General features: G+C 46.8%; 1 protein-coding gene across 1 annotated transcript in view; it reads right to left on the reverse strand.

Annotated features, from left to right (window-relative positions):
* Positions 1-22,238, reverse strand: part of LARGE1 (LARGE xylosyl- and glucuronyltransferase 1) — a 488,867-nt gene that overhangs the window by 231,788 nt on the left and 234,841 nt on the right. The window contains exon 5 of the mRNA XM_072973425.1: positions 9,406-9,529. Within this exon, the coding sequence (XP_072829526.1) occupies positions 9,406-9,529 (124 nt within the window). The remainder of the gene's footprint in view (positions 1-9,405; positions 9,530-22,238) is intronic.

A 22,238-nucleotide genomic window follows, 5' to 3' on the forward strand; every position in this document is an offset into this window, starting at 1 on the left:
CTTTGCAAATATTTTCTCCCAGTCTGTGGCTTGTCGTTTTATTTTGTTAATGTTTTTGGAAGAACAAAAACTATCAGTTCAGACGAAGTCCAATTTAGCAAGATTCTTCTTTTTTAGTTGCGTTTTTCGTATTCTATTTAAGAAATCTTTGCCTCACCTAAAGTCGCTGAGACTTTCTCCTCTGCTTTCTCCCACCAGTTCTGCATGCATAGCTCTTGCATGTAGGCGTACGATTCATTTCAAGTTAATTTTTGTATTTGGTATAGAATGACGGTCAAGGTTCAGCTTCCCCCCACAAGGAAATCAAATATTGCAGCATCATTATTTTTTTTCTGTCTCGTTTTCTTTGCTCCCTATCTATTTTATATAGAGTTTGCTTCATTTGTAATAATCATCTCCAATAACTTGGCCTTAAATCTATTTATAACTTTACCAGAAGTCATCTTTAAGCTTTCCAGAAACATCTTATCTTTCTTCCCCCCGGTGTTCAGAATGATGGGTTAAAAAATATCTTCTGAGTTACCCCACCAAACACAAGAAGCTTAGCAGCTTTTAAACCCAACCCACACTTCCTCGGCTGTTTTAAAATGTCTGTGATCAACTGGTTACTTGTATGTTTTCAAGAACAACTTTTGGCATTTGCATTCAGCTCTGCAACTGACTTAAGAACAATTATTTACAGATGATTCCATGTGTGACTTCTTCCAGCACACCCTGCCTGCCCCTTTAGAAAAAGACCTCCTCATTCCTGAATATTCATTTTGATTACTTTCTTGGTTGGCTGGGAAATAACTTACAATACTTTCTTCAAGAAGTATACACTGGTGTATATTTTGAGTTCTTGCATAGCATGACATCTTTTTTTTTTTTTTTCCTGTTGCCTTTATACATGACAGAACTTGGCTGGGATTCTGGGGTCTCTCGTCTTTTCTGCTCAAAACTCTGTAGACATTTTATTAGGACATTCTTATTGTAACAGTGAGAATTTTTATTCTTCAAACATAGACTGGTTCTCTCCACCCTTGCATTACAAGGTAGCCTCAGAAGCCAAGCTCTACTCCTCGTCCACAGCCACCGACCAACCATATGTGGCCACTGAGCCCCTGAAATGCAGCGTGTCCAAACTGAGACATATAAAACCAACCCTGGACTTTGAAGACTTGGTACAAAAAAAATATGCAAGATATCTCATTAGTAACTTTTAAAACACTGATCCCATGCTGGAATGTTTAGGATTAAATAAAATGCATTATGTCCCCGACCCACCTTTTCCCCATCCTGATCACTAGTCCCTTCGCACTTTCCTTGCTATGGCCTTCTTCTCCATTCCCCTTGAAGTAAATGCTTTCATGCACCTTATTTCATTGTGCCTTTTCAAGAATCCCGTGCTACAAAAACAGCACATGTTTCCTTTTGTTAAGAAGGAATTTTCCAAAGACATCATCAGCAGGCTGCTATTAATCCGAGGTCAGAGTGATGTTAAAATCTAGTTCTCCTGGCCTTCGGGGCAACGCTGTTCTCTCATCTCACAGATATTACGGGTCCAGAACTTGAGTTAAAAACAACTTCAGTGATTCAGGAGTACCGTCATAAGGATGGGTTTTGGAATACAAGCTGGACCAAAGAAACAAAAGAGACAGAGATCGGAGGCACTTGATGGATTGGGAGAAAGTAATGGAGAGAGCTTACTGAAAATTATGATGAGGTTAGAAAATTTTTACGATAAAAACAGGAGTTTTTGTCCAAATGTTCTGAAAGGATAAAAGGCTAGATTTGGGGAGTGAAATGTTAGAGCTTCAGTGTCTTAGAGGAGGTATATTTTTGGGCACGTTACCCACAGGTGGAGTGGCTGAGTTGGTGAAGAGCTAATGAAATTTAGGGCTGAAGGCACTTGAAAATCAGGGTGTTGCATGGTCCTTTCAGAGGCTGATGAAATCCAAGAAAAACTGTCAGGAGCTGAAAAGAATTCTATGCATGTAGGACCAAAAGCGGCCGCTTCAGTCCAGGTGAAACCAGTGACAGTTGTCCACATCGGGGTACACCTTAGAAAAACATTTAAATTATAACGAATAAAAAAAAATTCTTCCTTTAAGAATAACTCTCATGAGTAAGAACTGATCACGTGCCAACTTAATCAGGTCACGTGCATAGATCTGGAACAACTGTTACATTCTGAAGAACCACGGAGAATTGCAAACACGGGACACAGAGACAAAACGAAGTCCATTCAAGCAAGTCAACAGCTCGGAAACCATTGACTACACAAACACGGCGGAAGATGTGTTTAAGTGTCAGCTAGGCTCCCAGCACTGCTATTTGGATTATGGCTGAAGGACTGCGGATGATGAAGAGAGGACCCGGGAGAGATGCTAGTCCTGACACCTGGCCGATTCGCTCTGCAGACCCCAAACACAGAACTTAACGCATTTTCTGGGAGCCATCATTGGCCAAGTTTTATCCCAAAAGCTGGGCCTAGAGATCAAAGTTTAGGTCTTGCCCTCCTGGTTCACACAGTCTAGTGGGGAAGGCAAACAAGTTAACAGACGGTGATATATACACTCACATTTGGTCTTTCTCAGGGCTCAGGACCAATGGCGGGGCTGGGGGCAGTGGATTCAATAGATGAAGATTTCAGTACAGCACCAGGAGAACATTTCTAATCGTGTTTCTTAATGTGGAACGAGGTCCTTTGGGAGGTAATGATCTCTTATCTCTGGAAGTACTCAAAAGCAGAAGATTAATGACCATGTACATAGAATATTACAGAAGAAAGTGGAAGGTTATGCCCGGCGAATGCCAAGTTCCTTCCTAATTAAGATTCTATGATTCTCAAAAGGGGACAGGGCCCATTCATTAAGACACTCCGTTGTACAGAGAAACGCTTGCCTGCGCACAAAGTGAATTGTACAATTGACACAGAAAGATCTTTTCTAATACAGATTACAACTTTGATGGCTGCCTACAATTTTCCATGTCTAATATTTAAAAGCCAAAGATCACTCTTCTGAATACAGAAAGGTACTGTTTTCAAACGTATTTCACTTATTGATGTCTGTTCTGTGATCTTGTCCTTGTTATTAGAGAGAAAAGGCTAACACAGAGGCCGGAAAAGCACTACCAGCCTTACAGAACCAGCTCTCCCATCGGCAGATAATCCAGGAACCAGTAAAGCAATGAAGGAAATGGGAAAATGCTAACTTTTCCCGACCCAGACTTAATATTTAACCTCAGCCAGCTCTCCTGCTTAATGCTGGACCCAAAAGGAGAGAAGGAACAGGAGTCTAAATCCATAAACTGTCTAGAAAAGCAACTTAAAATACAAACCCTCCGATGAGCAGTCATCTGTTCCTGTTATAGTGGAAGAGAAGGTGCATGGACATGGTGGATGTGGAAAAAAAGGTTTAAAAGGCTAACCACTGCCATCTTCAATTATACCAAAGAGGAAAGGAAGAAAACAGAATCTGTTGAGGGCCTACTATGTGCCAAGCACTGTCCCTTCCATTACAAGATCTCATTTGACTGCATTTTGTCTTCGCCAATGAAGGAAAGCCAGAGCTTCCAACTTGGCAAGACATCATTAAGCTCAGTGCCACCATATCATTAGTGAAATGGGACGAGGCAGCCCCAAAGGCCACACGCACCCTGCTTCACTTCTCATTCTTCTGCAGGGCATCGCAGAGCAGGACATGCCCTTTATGAGCGAGACATGTCCCACGTCTCCTTTCCTCTTTCCTCTGCAGGCCACGTCTGCCTGGAACTCCTCCAGTCCATGGGGGTGTCTGGTCCCTGCACTGGGGAGCTCAGCCATTGCCATGGCCATTGTGGTCCCTGTGAACTATATTCCAGGCCTGGCGATCATGAAACCCAGACCCAACTTGGGGAAGAGGACTGTTTACAAAAAAAATCATATGTGAGATGCTGGACAACTTGCTTAGCCCCACGGGGCCTCATCTGTCAAAAAATTGGTGAGTACGGGCTTATTTCTAATCCTGAAACCCTATGAGTTTCCATCCCCATCAGTCCCTCCCGGCTAAAAATGCCCATCACTCAGGGAGCCTGTCTTCCTTGGAAGCAGAGAGCAGCTTCTCCATCCTCCCTAGTGAGAGAAGCAATAGGTGTCTGTGTCCCAAAGGACAGCAGATGCTGAAAGATGGCAGTTATCTAAAGAGAGCCTCTACAGGACTCCACAGGGACCAGTACAAAGGCAACTGAGTATGAGTAGGAAGCCAATTTTTAGAGTCAACCATCAATATTTTCTACAACCACAGTCCTGAATCCCACTTCCTAATCCTTCTGATGCCAGTAATGAGCAGGCCTCGGGTCTAAGAGAAAAGGAGATAAATTGGGGCTCCCAGCTAGACAGGGGGAATCATGAAACAGTCCCTGCCCCAGCCACTTCCCTTCGCGAGCTTGGGATCATCCTCGCCCCGGGGGCGGTATGGGGGTGACTTTCCGGGCCAGCCAGGGCAAGATCAAAGGCCGGTGGGCATGCGGGGCCTTGTCTGAAAATCGGCGAATATCTTGCTGATTTAAGGCAAACTGTCCAGAGTGAGGACTGTTTGGTTTCGAAAATGATCCTTGGATAGCAGTGACGGGGCCATCCCAATCTTCAGAGCATCATTAGGAAGAGATGCTTTTGTCCCCGGCAGGAAGCTCCATTCCCCGCGGGCCTTTAAATGGAGGGGTCATGCTTAGTGCATTTGTTCTTCAGGAACAACCAGAAAAAGAACACCACCGAGAGCTCAGAGGACCCTTGTCTAGACACAATTATCGTATCTTAGCTTAAAGTCGGGCCACAGAGAAGGGAACAGAACATAGGAGAAAGAACGTGGATCACGGAGTCGGTTCTGGGTTTTAATCCCAGCACCGCCACGTCCTAGCTATGGAAGATTCGGACGGAGTCAGTTATTTAACCTCCCCAAGCCTCAGTTTCCCAATATGTATAATGGGGATCAGAGTGGGACAGATCCCCAGAGTTACGGTGAGTGCTCCACGAGAGAACCACGCAGACACGAGAGAGTGTCCCGCAAATCAGAGAGGTTACACCGCAGCCTGCCGGGTCCAAGATCACCGAAACCAGGAATTCTGAGTTCAAGTCCAGCTCAGTGGTGCCAGCTTCATCCCCTGGAGGCTGCAGCCCATGCCTCTCACCTCTCTTTCAGATCCACCCCATCTCCGTGTCTACTGAATTACACAGTCCTGTATCCCCCATCATTTCATTTGGAAAAGGAAAAAAATCAAATAGCAATCTTGGCATTTATTAGCTGCCTGATCGAAGGCAAATCTCCTTTGACTCCGCGCTTCAATTTATAAACTGCCTGTGAGATGGAGGTGATGATACCCTCTCTCCACCCCACGGGGCTGTCGTGAGGAGCGAGTGCCAGCCTGCAGCCACGCATGGAGCTCCACACAGGAAGGGGGCGTCGTCTTCGTCCTGCTCCTCCTTCCACCTCCCTCCCCTGGTGACAGGAGCTGCGTGTCTGGAGTGGGGCTGGGAGCACCCCGTCCTGGTAGCCTGTGGATCTGGGGACTCGGGAGCCGGAAATGAACGGGCCATGGAAACATCAGAAAGACCAATGAGCATCTCACAGGCCACGGGGGCGGGCAGGCTGAGCGATCGCTATTTGCAAATCCACACTAATTGGTCATTACGGAGAGAAGCGTACCAGTCCAGGGCGAATTTCTCACAGTTCGTTTTTCATCATGCACCGATCCTTCATAACTTCCTTTCCCCTATTACTCCATCCTCCAGGGCTGACAGATAGAATAAGGGGCCCGCAGGAGCAGTTCTGAGAAACGCCGTTTCCCACAGCTGTACAGGCAAATTCTCAGAGCTGTATGGGGGGGAGGCCGTCTTAAGTGTCTGCTGAGGGTACCGCCCGGCACGCTTCCCGAGCATGAGTGCAGAACACAGCATGATGCCGTGTGGTCACCCGTCCCTAGTGGGTGGAGTTTCAATGCCTCCCTCCCCAGTGTACCTGTCATGAAAAGACACTCACCTGTCCCCCAGCTGCTCTTGGGACTTTAGAAGGGGCTGGTACAGATGCAGCCGCCTTATTTCTGCCACTGCAGGGTCGCTGGTAGACAAGTACCTGGCTGCCTGCCTGTGCCCTGAGGCACAACCGGCCTCAGGACTGCGGTTAACCCTGACAGTGACCAAGAAACCCCTTCCTAATGGCTTTATGATTCTTAGGGACCTAACCCTGAGTTTACTGTGTATCATTCATTTAGCAGACGTTTCCGTAGACCACGCATCGCACCAGGCATTAGGGATATAAGGGCGAGGAGAAACAGACAGGATCCCAGTTCTTTTGAAGCCTAAACTCTGGGAGAGAGACAGACATTTACCAGCCTACCCAAAGGCATGACAGCTTACACTCTGCAGCGACTTTACTAAAGAAATGTATGTGATCCTGCGAGAAGACACAACAAAGGAGCCCCTGTGAGATGAGGCAGGGCAGGTTCCCCTAAGTAAACGGAGTCTTAAGCACAGGAACATGGAATTAGTCAGCAACGAGGGAGAGAAGGCTCAGAGTATAACAGACAGAAGGAAGGACTTGTGCAAAGGCCCCAGTGGAAAGGAAGGCGCACAGGAGACTGGAAGACTGAGTGGGTGAGCGATGGTGCTAACCACACAAGACGAAGGGGGAAGGAGGCAGGAGCCAGAGTGTGCTGAGGAACACAACTCAGTTAAGGGCCTGTGGGCTCCATCCTAAAAGCACTGGGAAACCATCAAAGGTTTTACACAGAAGACAGGGGACGGCACAGCTGGGTTTGCTTTCGAGAAAGAGGACTCTTGCTTCTTATGGAGAAGAGATTTGGAGGAGGAGGAGGAGTGAGCAGAGGAGAAGGGAAGAGATTTGTCTGGATAAAAAAAGACAAAACACTGCTGCTGTGCTGGGGAACATACCACACGTTGCTGACTAGGATGGTGGCCAGGGAGACAGAGACAAGGAGGACTTGGAGTGGTTAGACGCAGGTGAGGGAAGGGGACCGATCAAAGGCAGGCTCTTGGTGCTGGACGAGTAACTGAGCGGATGGTGGTGCCAGAAGCAGGAGAGGATCAGGCTGCGGGGAGTGGGCAGACCCCGGTTCTGGGTTTGCTGAGCAGAATTATGTTCACATTATTCCTACTGTTATCATGTATTATGGAATAATGATGCTTAACACAGTGCCTCCATATTCACTGTCCTTACTGGATTCTGACAGCAGTGATGGGATGCACGACTGTGGGTAATAGATACGGACGCGGTAGGGAAGTAAGGGACCTGGCAGGGCAGAGCCAGCGGCAGAAGTCAGAGCAAAGGGCAGGACTCTGGAGGGGACATCTTTTAGAACACCTCAGAGTGTATTATCTTTAGTTCTTATTTTGTAAGCCGCGGAGGCTTCCATTCAAATGGACACAAATCCAGCATGTAAAAGTCATGGATATTTGGACTCCCATGGGCACGAGGGAGTCAGAGCTCTGATCTTCCCCCAACCCCCCTCCTTTCCTCCAAGACCCTATGGAAGCCTTGGGGTGCCCAGGAGCAGGTTACAGGCCACAGAGACTGACCTTTCAACCCCAAACTGCCTGTGGATTCATCACAGACATACACTCAAAAGGATTTTAACCCTGTATTGCTGTGGCTGCAAAGGGGAATGAGGGATTTTCCAGAACCTGCAGCTTTTCAGGCACTGCCAGGCCCTTACATGACTCATCTCATTCAACCCAGTATCTGTCAACATTGTCCTCGGGGGCTGGTCCTATCCCACCCATCTGACAGCTGATGAAGCCAAGGCTCAGAACCCAAATCAGATAGTTCTTCAGTGGCAAGACAGGATATGAAGTTGGGGTTTCTCCAACTACTTGGTGTTTTCTTTAAAGGCTGGGGGCTCCAGGCTTGCATGGGGCGCGAGAACAAGACCGCTCTAAGAAAGGAGGATGAGCGTTCTGCTCCTCCTCTCCGTTGCCTCTCACCACGGTGTTGGCGCTAAGACCCTGGGAGACACGGTGGCTTGCTTTCACCTTAATTAGCGCAGCAATTTGCTAAATTTTGTTTTTCCCTTTTTAAAAGCATTAATCAATTTTAGCTCAGAATAGATTGGAATGGCACACAAATTACCACGACAATCCCCAAAGGCTAAATTCTGAACATCTCGATCAACCTCGGAGCCTGAGATATGGGAAAATCAGAAACTGCGGTCGGCATCTCTGTGATCTATTTAAAACATTATGGCTCTGAAATGAAAAGATAATGGCTCGAGAAGGCTGGGAACAAGCAATTTGCTAGAATCAGCCTCATGCCTAGGTGTTTAGTCCTCCCCAAGGTGATTGGGGATAGAGCATCCATGTATTTCTGCAGAGTTACAGGTTCCACTAATAAGAGCAATTTGTTAAATCCATGAGCGTTACAGGTACCAACACATGTGCCAGAAATAGGGAAAAGAATACGATGCACCGCAGGCCTGTCCTCCAATAAGAGGGTTCTAAACTAAAGCAGCAGACAGACAAGTGAATAGAAAACATAGTCCTCTTTCCTGGAGAAGTCACAGAAAGTTCTCAGAGGAGGTGGCCAGGCAGCTGAGTCCTGAAGGACGAGTGGGGGTTGTGATAAGGTAGGTGGAAGGGTGTGTCGGGTAGAAGGAACAGCATAAGCAAAGGCTCAAACACAGGAGGCAGAACAGAGAGCCCAGAGGTGGTTTCTTAGAGCTAAGTAACAGGTGAATTTGCAGGAATGACCAGAGATGACACGGGAAGAAGAATCATGAGCCAGAACACGCAGGACTTCTGAATCAAACTGTGGAACTCAATCTAGATGCAGGCAACGTGGCACCACGGGAGGATTTTAAGCAAGGGGATGATGTGGTCAAATGAGTATCGTTTGGGTGAAACCTTCTGGCCCAATTAACCCCTCAGATTTACTCAGCAGAGTCTTTAAAGCACATTCACACATACTCTCTCGTTTGAGCCTCTGAATTACTCTGTGAGCTTGGTACTGTCAGCACATTCCTACTGCTGAAAAACAGACCCAGCAAAAGCACAGCTTATTTATTTTGTGTCTTATGACCAGTTAATGACAATATACGAATTCAAACCCAGGTCCGTCAGACTCCTGAGTTCAGTACTGACCTCACTTGGTAACAAAATTCTCGAGATTAAAGTCACCACGGGCCTCCTTTAGATACGTGCCAGGCCAGGGGCCACTTCTGCAGGTGGCCAGGACTACAGAGACCGACGCACATTCTGTGCTAAAGAAGAGGCCACTTTAATGCTTCAGACAGTAAAATCGGATTCCAGGGGTAAACACCCTAGTTAAACACTGGGCCCTTCCAGGTGGGAGCTGAGGTTTCTGTCTGAACCACAAACAAGAAGAGCATCTGGCTTGACGAGACCGAGGCGGCACCTCGCCCTCCCTCCAGTACCTTGAGCTCGTCCGCGTTGTAGAAGTCTACACGCACGGCGGGCACCATCCAGGTCCGGAAGAGCGTGGCCAGGATCTGCTCCGCGATGGAGTCGGCGATGAGGTGGAAGTGCAGGGGGTTCCGCCTGCGGGAGTGAGAGGAGGAGTCAGGAGGGAGAATCGACACCTTTGAATTCCGGCCACAGAAACACGCTCTTACCGATCTGTAACAACGCGGCCAGTTTCCAACAGCGATCGCGAAGGTAAACGAGGCATGTTACCAAACCAGTGTGTACTGGTGAGCGTGTCAGAGCTGACAAGGAGAGAAGACGTCTCATCCAAAGTCAGGATTTCAGGGACGGGACGACCGAGGACCACAGAAGGGAAAATCATGGCTGACACCCGAGGCAAGCCAACCGTCCCACCAGTTATTAGAGCATCTGTGTTTCCAAAAATCCTAAGTAGAGCAGAGGTGACAATTTGGCCGATGCTTTATCTTTACCAGCTGGACGTGCGGGCATTGGTCCAGAAGGGTCAGGTCTCTAGACTGGCTGGATGGAGCTGGCAAGGTCCCCCTCCCACAGCACAGCACTGAATCCTGTCCTCCCCAGAGAAAACCAGGCACCCACGATGGCACCATCAGGGGCTCCCCCCACTCAGTATCATCTCGCCCTCGCTTCTATTTCTGAAGCCTTTATTCATTCTACCTCAGTCAACCTGCGGCTATACCGAGGCAGCTCCCAAAATACAAGCCAGCATGACACAAGGGCAACGCTTCTGATTCAAACAGACGTGGGTTCAAAGCCTAGTTCTGGCATCTCCGAGCGGGGACTTCGAGCATGTCACTTACACCTCCACACGGTGCTGCCTCATCCTGCAAAATGTTTTGAGAAGCCTCCTCTCTGGGCTACTGGGTCAATGAGATGAGAAGTACAACACACGATGCATGCCAATAACAAACAGGTGGGACAATGACAGACAGCAGACATGCCTTCCTGAGGGACCGCCAGGCACAGAGCAAGAGTTCAATCCAGAAGAACCATCATCATAAATACCACTGTGCTAGCAGAAGTAACAGCATAAATTGTAACACCACAAAGGAGCACTGCTGCAAAATCGAAAGATGAGAATGACCTTGGCCCCCCACCCTCAAGGGGCTCATGCTATTTAGAGAGACGGTTAAATAGAAACACAAGGAAATGTAAACAGGAGGTGGAACGTGGTGACAAGGTTCTAGGCGAGGAAAGAAAAAGAAGGGCTGAGCGGGACTGGCTCAGAAGGATGTGTAAGAGCTGGGGGAAGCAGCGCCCTACAGGATAAACGGCTCTGACAGGCGGCAGAGGAAGAGGAGACGCAATCCGAGGAGAGGAGTGAGGCTGTGGCTGGAGTCCAGGGTGCGCTGAGAGTGTGGTGATTGAGGACGGGGTCAGCAGGGACTCGGGGGTTAGAGCGGAGCAATGAACGCCCATCGGGGCAGTCTGGACTTCATCAGCTCAGCAGGGGGATGACTATCACCAGCCCTGCAGTGCTCAGCCCCGTGTACAGCGCACAGTCGCTCCCCAGCCCTGCGTTAAGTTCCAACCATGCAGACGTCTCTCAGTGCCGCCTGGCTCCGTGCTCTCTCTCCACCTGGGCCTTTACCTACATGGTTTACTCTGCAGGAAACCCTCCTGCATTTGCTCATTCTATAAATACCCGTTAAACACCTACTACTTGCAGGTGATGAACAGGATGCTGGGGACATGGTGGTAAGACACGCCATCCCTGCTCTCAGGCATCTCACGGTCTTGTCTCTTCCTTCCTCCTCCTCCTCCTCCCCTCTCCTTCACACTCTCCATTCCCCATTTGGTTCTCCCTCACCAGCCTTTACCTTTGAGGTCTGCCATCATTTGCTCCTAGAATTCCTCCCTGACTACCCACGACCAGCTCAGGGGCCCTTCCTAATGGACAGCATCTCAGGACCATGTACCATCCCTAGGCTGTGACCGCCTGTTCTCTTGTCTACAGCCCGCTTGACTGTGAGGTCAGGGAGGTGAAGGATCATGCCAGTTACGCTCAAACGGGAGCCCCATGGTCTAGCTCAGTGCCTGAAAGGCACTAGGAGTTTGACAAATGTACTGCATGGTTGGATGGGTGATGGAGAGTGGGCAGATCAGGGGACGAGGGGTGGACACTTCATTTAGCAGACTAAAGGAAAGTGAAATGAGAATCTGATTTAGGCAGTGTCTGTGGAAGAGCAACAAAGATGTTGAATCCAGAGGGATTTCAAGAGAAGAGATCTCGGGTACGGGGGCAAATGGAGAGGAAGAAGATGACGACACTGGGGTTCTAGAGTTGGTGGTGATGTCTCCAGGATGGGGTGCACAAGAAGAAAGGCACACTGGAGGAAGGCGAGGTTCTGGGATTGGGTAGACCAAGTTTAAGGTGATGGTGACAAAGGCAGGTGGAGCTGGGTAGATGAGTCTGGACTTAAAAGAAGTTACTCTCCAAGGCCAACCTGCCAAACACATAACAGGTGCTCAAGGGTGATAAGGGAGACTGAATAATTGGCCCAAAGCAGCGATCAGCACTGCAGAATTTCTCCATGGCACCCACCGCCTGAACACTGCACATCCTCCCACTAAAGCATCTATGCCCAGAAGGAAGGGGTATGTGTGCCCTATAGCTTCCCTGTAAGAAGTGGCCAGGAGTCCTAAGTGATGACTGATGGCGTGAGAGAGTGACGGCGTGTTTGCTTATAGACTTCCCTGAACGCTAAGCCAGTGGTAGGAAGTCACAGTCCTTGGGAAGACAGATTGTCCCTTCAGCCCTCAGCGTGGGCACAGCCATCGCCCCGTCCCAGGAGCCGCAGTGGAGCCTTACGTATCAAGAATGGATGAAGGTAAATCTGTGTAGCTGTCAACTGACATTTTTATCCACACAATTTTAGACATGGGGTAACAACACCAAACAGACCAAGCTACTCATATTTGCTCCAATGCATCATGTTTGCCACCTGTCTGTATCTTTGCTTGGGCTGTTCCGTCTCTCTGGACTATCACTCCCTATACTTGGAGGTCCCGTGAGTTCCTGTTCAGCCTTCCAAATTCCCTTTGTAAGTCCTCTCCTGAAAGCCTTTTGTGAGCCCAGTCTCACCCTTCCTTTTCCTGCTAACTCGGCACCTCAAATGAAAGGCAAATCTTCCACCTACAGCAAGGCACCGGGATACAAACCCCAGCACCGGGCGCCTTCTCTCCACCGACGCCTCCGAGGACGGGAACCATCTTTTCATCTCCATCCCCAGGGTCCAGCAGAGAGGTGAGCAAGTACTGGGGGCTCAAGAAACACTCAGACAACAGGAAGAGACAGCCCACGCCCCTCCTTCCCTGTCTCTGTTAACGTTACCAGAAGAAGCAGGAGTCACCGACAGTACACTTGCGTCCATGGTTCAAGGTTGGGGCTCTGCTCTAGAACGTCTGGGTCGGAACCCTGCTGCATTCACCACTGAGTGACCATAAGCACGTGACTTCATCTCTCTAGGCCTCAATTTCCTCATTTCAAATCAGGAACGATCATGGTGAGTGAGCAACATTATGATGGGTCATCATGCGGCTCGAGCCATGTGATATACACAAGGTGCTTAGCAAGATGCCTGGCATGCAGTAAGATTTTAATGTCTGTTAACTACTGGTATGGTCTGAATGTTTGTTGCTACCCAGTCCAAACTCACATGCTGAATCCTAACGTCCATCATGGTGCCGGGAGGTCGGGCATTTGGGAGATGATTGGGTCCCAGGGGCAGAGTTTTACCTACAGGGGTTAGTGCCCATGTGTGTGTGTGTGTGTGTGTGTGTGCGCGTGCGTGTGTGTGAGAGAGAGACAGAGACAGAGACAGAGAGAGACACCTCACTTTTTCAGCCACGTGAGGACACAGAAGTCTGCAGTCTGCAACCAGGAAGCTGGCACCCACCAGAAACAGACCATGCTGGGGTCATGATCTCGGACTTCCCAGTCACTAGAACTGAGAGAAGCAATACATTTTTGTTGTTCACGTGCCACCCAGTCTATGTTGTTACATGTAGCTGCCAAATGGACTAGGACAACTCTTATCAACATGAGCCTATGAATCTGTTCTTTTCTCTACTGCATTTGCATCACTTTTCAAATGAAGTATCTTCCATCAGTTCCTCTACCCACAGACCACAAGTGAGTTGCATGAGTAAACACCCAACAAAGAGCTATCAAACAGCAAGGGAGGCTGAACAGGGATTTAGGCGATGGATGAGCTCAGAGTCCTCTCTCCAGACAGTGCTCAATCTGGCGGAGATGGAGAGACAGAAGACAAACACCCACATAAACATTAGAACACGGGTGTGCCACGGCACCACGCTGCATGCACAGCTGCCAAGTCTGGGAATGGCACAGCTCCCAGGAAGCCATCTGAAGACACGACATGGATGGTTGGTGAAGGCATCCCTAGAGTTGGACAGTGAACAACTTGCACAACTGTACAGGACGGCTCCACAGGGAGGAACACACAAGCTACAGGAGTATGAGGGTGGGAGAGATCACTTCTCGCTAGTGGAGAAGCTAGGACGTTTCCATGGACGACGTGGCAAGTAAACTGGCCCTTTGGATGGGAAATGATGGAGGAGGGAGGAAGGCGTTCAGCACGATGTCACAGAACAAGGAAAGGAACAGAGGTGGGAAAGTCCACAGTGTGTCTGTGAAAGAACAAGTCTTATTTGAGTGGCTCACACAAACCAGTGTTTATTGAACACTTAGTCTATGCCAGGAATGGGGAGGATGAAAAGAAAAAGAGGTAGTCTTAATGACAGACTGGGCCAGAGTGTGTGAATTCCTAAACACTGAGTTTCTTTCTCGGAGAGAGAGGATATCCGGATAAGGTCGGGGGGCTTGGCAGGCAGCAGATCAAAGCTGTAACTCAGGAGCTTAATCTGGTTACAGAGCAGAAGATGGACCAGCGTGGGTGAGAGGAACAGACTCTCAGAGGAGGATGCTGCAGGCACTGGTACAAGGCTTTCCCCCTCTTCCATGCTCTCCGTCTGGTCTATTTAAAGTATCTCTCCAGAAGGGAGAGTCAATTTAGAAAGACAAGGAGCTCATCTTTCAGCGCTAAACTAGGTGTTTGCATGGCTAAGGAGGGCAATGAGCCTCAGCAGGTTCCCTCAGACAACTAGGAAAATGCTTAATCAGAGGACACTCGGGCCCCAGCCCAGGGGACCACCGGGACCCTGACCAGTTGCTGACCCCATCTCAGCAGTCAAATGCAGGCTGCCCAGCAGCGGCTCATGTCGCATCGTGGGGAGGGAGAATGCCTGGGGCGGCTCTGCCAGCGCCCCACCTGGGGTACCATCACGAGAACGTGGGTCCCGTCAACGGCACCTCCTGTGGTCACGGAGAAAGAACCTGAAAACACGGCCCAGGCCACTTTTCACCGCGCCTCAGTGTGGGCCAGAAGGTCTCCCGCGAGCTTTCACTGTGACTCCAATGCCAAGCAGGTGGTCCCACCTTCATATGCCCCCGTGGGCCCCCTGGAATCAAGGCGGCCCCAATTCCAACCCTCTAACTCATCAGCAGGACCTTCAACGATCTCACCCTGCTCTCTCCAAGCTCACGTCTCCCCACTCCCTCCTGCACTCCAGCCATGGACCTCCCCAGACCGGCACGTGACCGCCTCCTCTCCTTCCTTCAGGAATAAACTGAAGGGTCATCTCTTCAAGGAGGCCCTCCATGGTCACTCCATCCAAAACACCCCTCTCCCTCCCCCACCACTCCCTGCCCCACTGCCCTGCTTGGTTTCTTCCTATCACTCACTAGAAGTAGAAATCTCCATATCCTCCATCCTTCACTAGCACGTGAGCGGTCTAGGGCAGAGGTTCTTTGGTTTCACAAAGTACCTACTCTCTTGTTTACTCCCTCTACAACCCCAGTGCTTAGGAAGTGCCTGGCCGTGACTCAGTCCCAGGGCTTAGCTGTGTTCTTCTGCAGGCTGTGTTCACGCTGTCAACTCTTCCACAACCGCCCACACGCTGCCTCCCTTACTGCTTCTAGCCTTCTGTTCTCAATTTAGACACCATGGCTCCGAGGAAGCCATTCCACAGAATCAGACGCCCTCAGCGCCTCCCACTGAATTCAGGGCTCAAAACTTAGATTTTTTGCAACTGTTCTCTGCTAGATGGAGTCCTGGCACAGGGAGCTACATTTTGTTAACAATCTTTTCCCCAGATTTTTAACAGTTCTTTGTAAATATAACCATCTAGTAATTGTTTATTGAAAGAAGGAATAAATGGACAAATGGATAATTACCAAAGAGATCCAAATTCCCTCACAGCGGACACAATTACCTAGAAGTTGGCTATAGAGGCCCTTAGAAGAAGATGTGAGAGTAAATTTTTTAATATTGCATTAGATGATAGTTTCTTAGGTATGACATCTAAAGCCCAAAGAACAAAAGAAAAAAACAGATAAACTGCTCTTCATCAAAATTAAAAATTTTTGTGCTTCAAAACACACCATCAAGAAAGTGAAAAAGACAGCCTCCGAATGGGAGAAAATATGTGCAAAGCACATGTCTGATAAAGAGACTGGTAGCCATAATATATAAAGATCTTTCACAACTCAATACAAAGACAATTAAACAGGTTAAAAACTGAGCAAAGAATCTGAACAGTCACTTTTCCAAAAAAATATACAAATGTCAGTGACCGTAGGAAAAGATGCTCAGTATCACTAGTCACCAGGGAAACGCAAATCAGAACTCTGAGACACCACGGCACACCCACTAAAATGGCTTAAAAAAAAAAAGACAATAATAAGTGTTGGTAAGGATGTGGAGATACTGGAACACTTGTTTGTTACTTGTGCAATTGTTAAAATGACTGTAGCTGCTTTGGAAAACAGTTTGGCAGTTTCTCAAAAGATTAAGCATAAAGTTACCACTGCTGAGTTACTCTGCAATTCCACACTAAGTTATATACAGAAAGAAAAGAAAAGAAAAGAAAAAAGAAAAGAAAAGAAAAGAAAAGAAAAGAAAAGAAAAGAAAGAAAAGAAAAGACACATTCACACAAAAGCTTGTACGCAAACTTTAATAGTAGCGTCATTCATAATAATCAAGTGGAAATCACCCAAATGGCTACCAACTGATGAATAAACGAAATGTAATATCTTCATGCAATGGATGTTATTAGGCAACGAAAAGGAATGAAGTACTGACTCATGGATGAACCTTGAAAACGTTATGCTACCTAGAAGAGGCCAGGCACAAAAGAACAAATAGCACACGACTCCACTGATGTGACACGTCCAGGTTAGACAGACCCACAGAGGCAGAAATGTTAGCGGTTGCCAGGGGATGGAGGGATGGGAAATGGGGAGTGACTGCTAATGGGTGGAGGGATTTCTTCATGAGATACTGAAAACGGTCTAATATTAGATATTAGTGAGAGTTGAAACAACTCTGAATACAAGAAAAATCACTTAACTGTACACTTTTTAAGAGTGAATTTCCTGGTGTGTGAATTACATCCCAATACTTACTAACTGGCCCGAGACGGGAGTGACGGTCTGACCTCTGAGTCTGGGAGGGGGAATGGGCCCTGGTCTGCTCAGCTGTGTTGGGGCTTCTTTCCTTAGGGAGCTGTGCTGTACAGCAAATAAAGTGCCCAGGTAGGCAAGGCCTGCAACTGGCCTCAGGCTGTAAGGTAAACCCAATTCATCAGGACAAAAAAGAGCCTGACTGCACCCACACTTGAAAGAATATCCCACAATTCCAGACAAACCGCAACAATGATGGTGTTTCATTCTCCACATCAGCCAAAGGCCAGGAGCCTCTACCCTGCTCTGTCGTCCAGACGGAGATTGGCAAGTTAGACGGATGTTAGGAACGTATTTACACCAAAGTGAGCTGCGCCCACTGAAGACAGTAAGAACTCATTTAGAAGGACCACAAAAGGAATCATTTTCTCAATTCAATGTTATTTACTTTTATTCTGCCCAACATCTAAAATAGTCTTTGATTCCAGTCACTACTGCTCCCATATGTATTTTGGGAGCACTGCTTTAAGCCCATGAGAAGAGGCTTCTCCCGAACAGGCCAGCTCGAGGACGCGTCTTCCCGGATGATGGGTCCCATGTAGCTTGCTTGGGTTCGAGCAATGCATACGTTAGATCTGTTCTATATTCAGACCAGATCCCACTTTTATAACAAAGAAGGAAGCCAGACTTTGCTTATAATGAGCAATGCTCCTGCTGCCTCCGGTTTCCCTAACTGCTCCCCTGTTCCAGGTTGGGATGCAATAAATATGGTAATACAAAGAGGCAAAGATGATTAAACCCTTAGCTCTCTCCTTGCTTTCCCTTTCTTATTTTGTCAGAAAAGTGCCACAGCCACCCTAGAAGGCAATCCAAGGTCTGCTTCTGTTAAGCTACGCAGGGGCATCTGAGCTGAAATAATCCTTAATTATTAAGTTTACAATGGAATTGCAATTTGAGAAAAAGAAAGTGCCTGTGACAGCAACTCGAATGCTCAGTGAATCTGTTACACTTAAGAGATTTAATGGAACTCATTCCAGAAAAACCCAGCAGCCCGAATGAGGGCTTTTCGGTTTGAGTTCTTGGCTGGAGGGAGGACAAGTGGCCTTGACAATGTGGGAAGATTTGAGGACAGGTTGGTGTCCTGTCAGAAGAGCTCTCCAAGGAGAGGAACTGAGCAAATCAAAGGCCTCGCGGTGTGGTAGGTGCAGCAGGGGTTCCAGGGTCTGCCAGAATCACGGCTGGAACCCCAGGAGCATCACTCACTCACCTGTGACCTTGAACAAGCCGTTTACCCTCCCCGAGCCTCAGTTTCCTCATTTGCAGGGATACTGGCATCTACTGTACGGAGTTGAGATGAAGGCCAGATACAATGACCCAGCCTTGGCACCTGAGTTATACGAATTCGTTCTCTTTGGGTTTAGATACACATGTGTGGCCATGCAGCATAGATCTTTTATCTCTTCAAGGTATTACATGTCCTTGCTGTTATTTCTCCCTAAACTTATTGAGATACAATTGACAAATAGAAACTGTATATATATTTAAGGTATGTATTAAATATTTTGAAAACATTTACAGTGATATTTTTATATATGTATACATTGTGGAATCATCACTGGACTCAAGCTAATTAACACATCCATCGCCTCACATAGTCACTGTTTTCTCTTCTTTCCCCCACACCATTTTCTTAAGTCTTACTAGAACACTATATCGTCCAGACCTTTAAAACTATGATTCACACTCAACACAAAAGAAGATGGTCACTGGGATCACAGGAGTGACACCAATGTCTACATGGTCACCCAAAATGATGATTAAAATTAAGAACATGACACTCAAAGTGGCAACTTTTTCAGAGCTCAGACTTTGCAGTCAGGCTGACTGTGTCCAAAGCCAGCTCTGCCCAGCCTCCCTGTGACCCTGAGCCATGACTTCACAGACTGATCGTCAGTTTCACCATCTGTAAAATGGGGATAATGGTAGTGCCCGCATGGAGCTAGATGAACATTCAGTGCATTCGTATCTGAGGACCTCTTAGAACAGAGCCTGATGCAGCGTGAGAACTACCTTCCTCCTGTTCAATAAATAAAACACAGAAATGTTTCACATCCATTACCTCTTCTGCTATTCAAAACAGGGCTCTGTGAGAGGTTGGGGAACAAGCCAAAACTCCAAGAAGCACAGTGACTTTTCTGGGTCACCAGTTCCTAGATGGAAAGGGCAGAACCAGAACCCACTTCTGTTTCTTTGCTTTATTCAAATCCTAGGTGCCTCCATTTAGAATCTAGAATCTGTTTCTATAACAAGTTTAAGCCTGAATAAGCAATAAGACAATTAGAGGCAGATACTTTTCACAAAGATGCTTGTTTTATCCTCTACGTTCTTGAGGGGCACACGTTAAAAAAAACATCAAAACCAGCTGCTTGATATGCAAAGTAAGGGAAATCACCCAGCTTCTTCCTGCCAACGGAGCTGCAGTGAGACAGTAAGCAGATCATCCTAGCAAACAAGTATTCCATTTTCACAAGCTGGTCTACCCTCCTGCCCAGGAGGTAAGCACTTCGTTGCTAAGTAAATATATATATATATATTTCCCCCTCCGCTCACTTAAAGTTCCATTTCCTTGAAGAACTAAACTTCCCAGTTTATCTGCAACTGGGACTGCATTTCCCCAATTTTTCCTCATATAGTCTTCCATCTGGGGACCTAGACACATATTGTGCTGTTTCCTACTAGGGCAACCTTTGCTCTCATATATTTTGTGTTTTTTCTCGTCCACCTTTTTTCTTCATGATAGAGGTTGCAGAATGAGATGTCCAAGAAAAATATGTAAAGAGAAAACAAAACCACGATTACGTTTATTTCTACCACCCCAAACACAACACATAAAAATTATATTTTTCATGTATTTTTTGCTAGTCTTTCAACTCCTGTATTTTGCCCATTAAGCGTGTATATGTATGCACGTCACACATGTATTTATATAGGGGAATGACATTATGAATACGTTTTTGAATTCTGTTGTCACTTATTTTATATCATAAAATATTACATTTCCACGTTATAACACTTTTTAAAGCCAACAAAGAACATGGTTTACTATAAGAAGATGTTCCAGTATTTAGACTTGCTGTTTGTAAGCATTATTCAAGTTTTTATAATTATAAGCAGTATTTCATAAAAGCTTTTTCTGTAGTTAGGAATATCCTTTCAGAATCCCTAAAATAGCCATGTAGGGTAAAGGTCTTCGGGAAATATTATGAACTTTCTTGCTAAAAGGTTATATAGCAAGTTTTAGTGCCAGCATCAGCATATGAGAGTGCCCAGAGCATTTTTTGTTTTTTTTTTACTATCTTTTAAAATACAGCATGCCCACTGTCATTAGGTGCACTACAGAAGCAAAACTGATTTGATGTAACAAAGCAAACCTTAAATGAAATTTTACTAAAAATCATGTCTGGAAAAATAAATCTAATTACTGTAATTAACAGTGAAAGCCAAAAGAAGCATCCTGCAGCCCTGTTATTATATTATTAACATTAGGAAGGTACTTCATTTGTCAAAGCATTTTATAATCATGTATTAGTTAATCCTTGTAATGTGCTTTGGAAGCAATGAAGCTATTTATAGCCGGGCTTTCTCAGCTGAATGCCTTTCAGAAGTCCTTTTGTCTTGATATCTCAAATCATTATCACTAGCATATCAATTTATAATCATTCTCATTTGTAGAATTTCAAGGATGGGAGGGACTTAGTTGGCCATTTGGTCCAAGGAGATCAAGGAGTCACTGATGTGGGGTGCAGAATTTTCAAGCCACATACTGAGAATTTGCTTTCTTCTCAAATCCGCACGCCGCCATGAAAGAATGGAATGCCATCAGCAGCCGATAATAAAACTACTGCTATTTTTAAACTTAACATCTTTGTGCTGCAGTTACCGTAGGAGTAAAAGTTTGTACTCAGTAGGATTCTTACGATTTCAACAGCTATTGAAATTGTTAGGCTTGTATTTAAGTACTATTGCAACTGCAATCGTATTTACATCCCACACCACCACCAAAAGTTTTTATGACCTGAAAATTTGCCGTAATTGAGAAATAGCATAAGTGACTATCTATACACTTCTCTAAAGGATGGGCTTTTTTTTTTTTTTTCAATCAGGGAGGGACCTGAGTTCTTTACTGGAGACAAAGAATAAATACATGAAGGCTGAAAACCATTCATCTAATTCAATACTTAGCCTATGTCATGCCTGGTTTCAAGAGGCAGGTGACTGCTACAGAATGTCAAAAGTTGCACAGAAGCCAGGGTGGTGGGAAAGGGCCCCTTTTGACTCGGCACCTCCATTTCCTTCTCAGATGTACACCTGAGATTCCAGTGTCGACTGGACAGAGCTCCCAGGAGGACCCGAGAGCCCCTGGCAGTAACTGAGCACGTAATGTATTCACTGGTTGCTCACCTCTCTCAACTCCCTTGCCAGCTCCCGGAGGGCCGTGAATCAGATGTTTTGCTAACCTGCCAGCTGACTGCAGGAACATCAGGGGAGCAGCAAGAACTGTCCAGGTGAGTTCAGTACAAACACCGAGCTAATGAATAAATGTTGTTTTCACCCACGTGAGTTACACCGTGAACTGATGCCCAGCAAAAGCTAACCAATACGAACTACAGCCTTAGGAGTAAAATGACCTGCTGAAAATCACTGAGGTATATAGTGGCACGCAAGTGAGATCGAACTAAGTCTGGGCTAGTAGGCAGCTGGTTGAATAAATATGTCATCAGGTTATTAAAATGCGGTCTCCTCGATTCACTTATTAAACAAGTAAAACATTGACTGAGCATATCATACATGTTAAGTACTCTGCTAAGATACGGAGAATATGGGAACAAAAAGGCATGGCTCCTGTCCCCAGCAGCCCCAGATTCTTCTACAGAAGACATAACATGAATAGATACATAAAATACAATGTAATAAATACAATGACAGAAAGATACACAGGGTATTACTGGCTGGTGGAGGGGGACCCCCAAACCAGACTGACAGGTGCAGGTGGGTTTCCTGTTGGAAATGATGCCCACGCAAAGGCTTAAAGGATAAAAGGGGTTTGCCAGGTTCGGGTCGGGGAGAAGGTGCGAGGGGAGAAAGGGGCAGAGAGAGGAGCGCGATGAAAACCAGGCAGGGCACACCCCCGAGAGGGTGGCGAGCTACCAGCAGAGCAGTGCTGCTGGAGCCCGAAGAAACAGCGAGGAGGAGGGAGAAAACACTGCTGAGAAATGACATCAGGTTCTGGACGGTCGATGCGCCACAGTAAAGAGATT

The sequence above is a fragment of the Vicugna pacos genome, chromosome 12 (genome assembly GCF_048564905.1).
Source record: "Vicugna pacos chromosome 12, VicPac4, whole genome shotgun sequence".
Classification (NCBI taxonomy): domain Eukaryota; kingdom Metazoa; phylum Chordata; class Mammalia; order Artiodactyla; family Camelidae; genus Vicugna; species Vicugna pacos.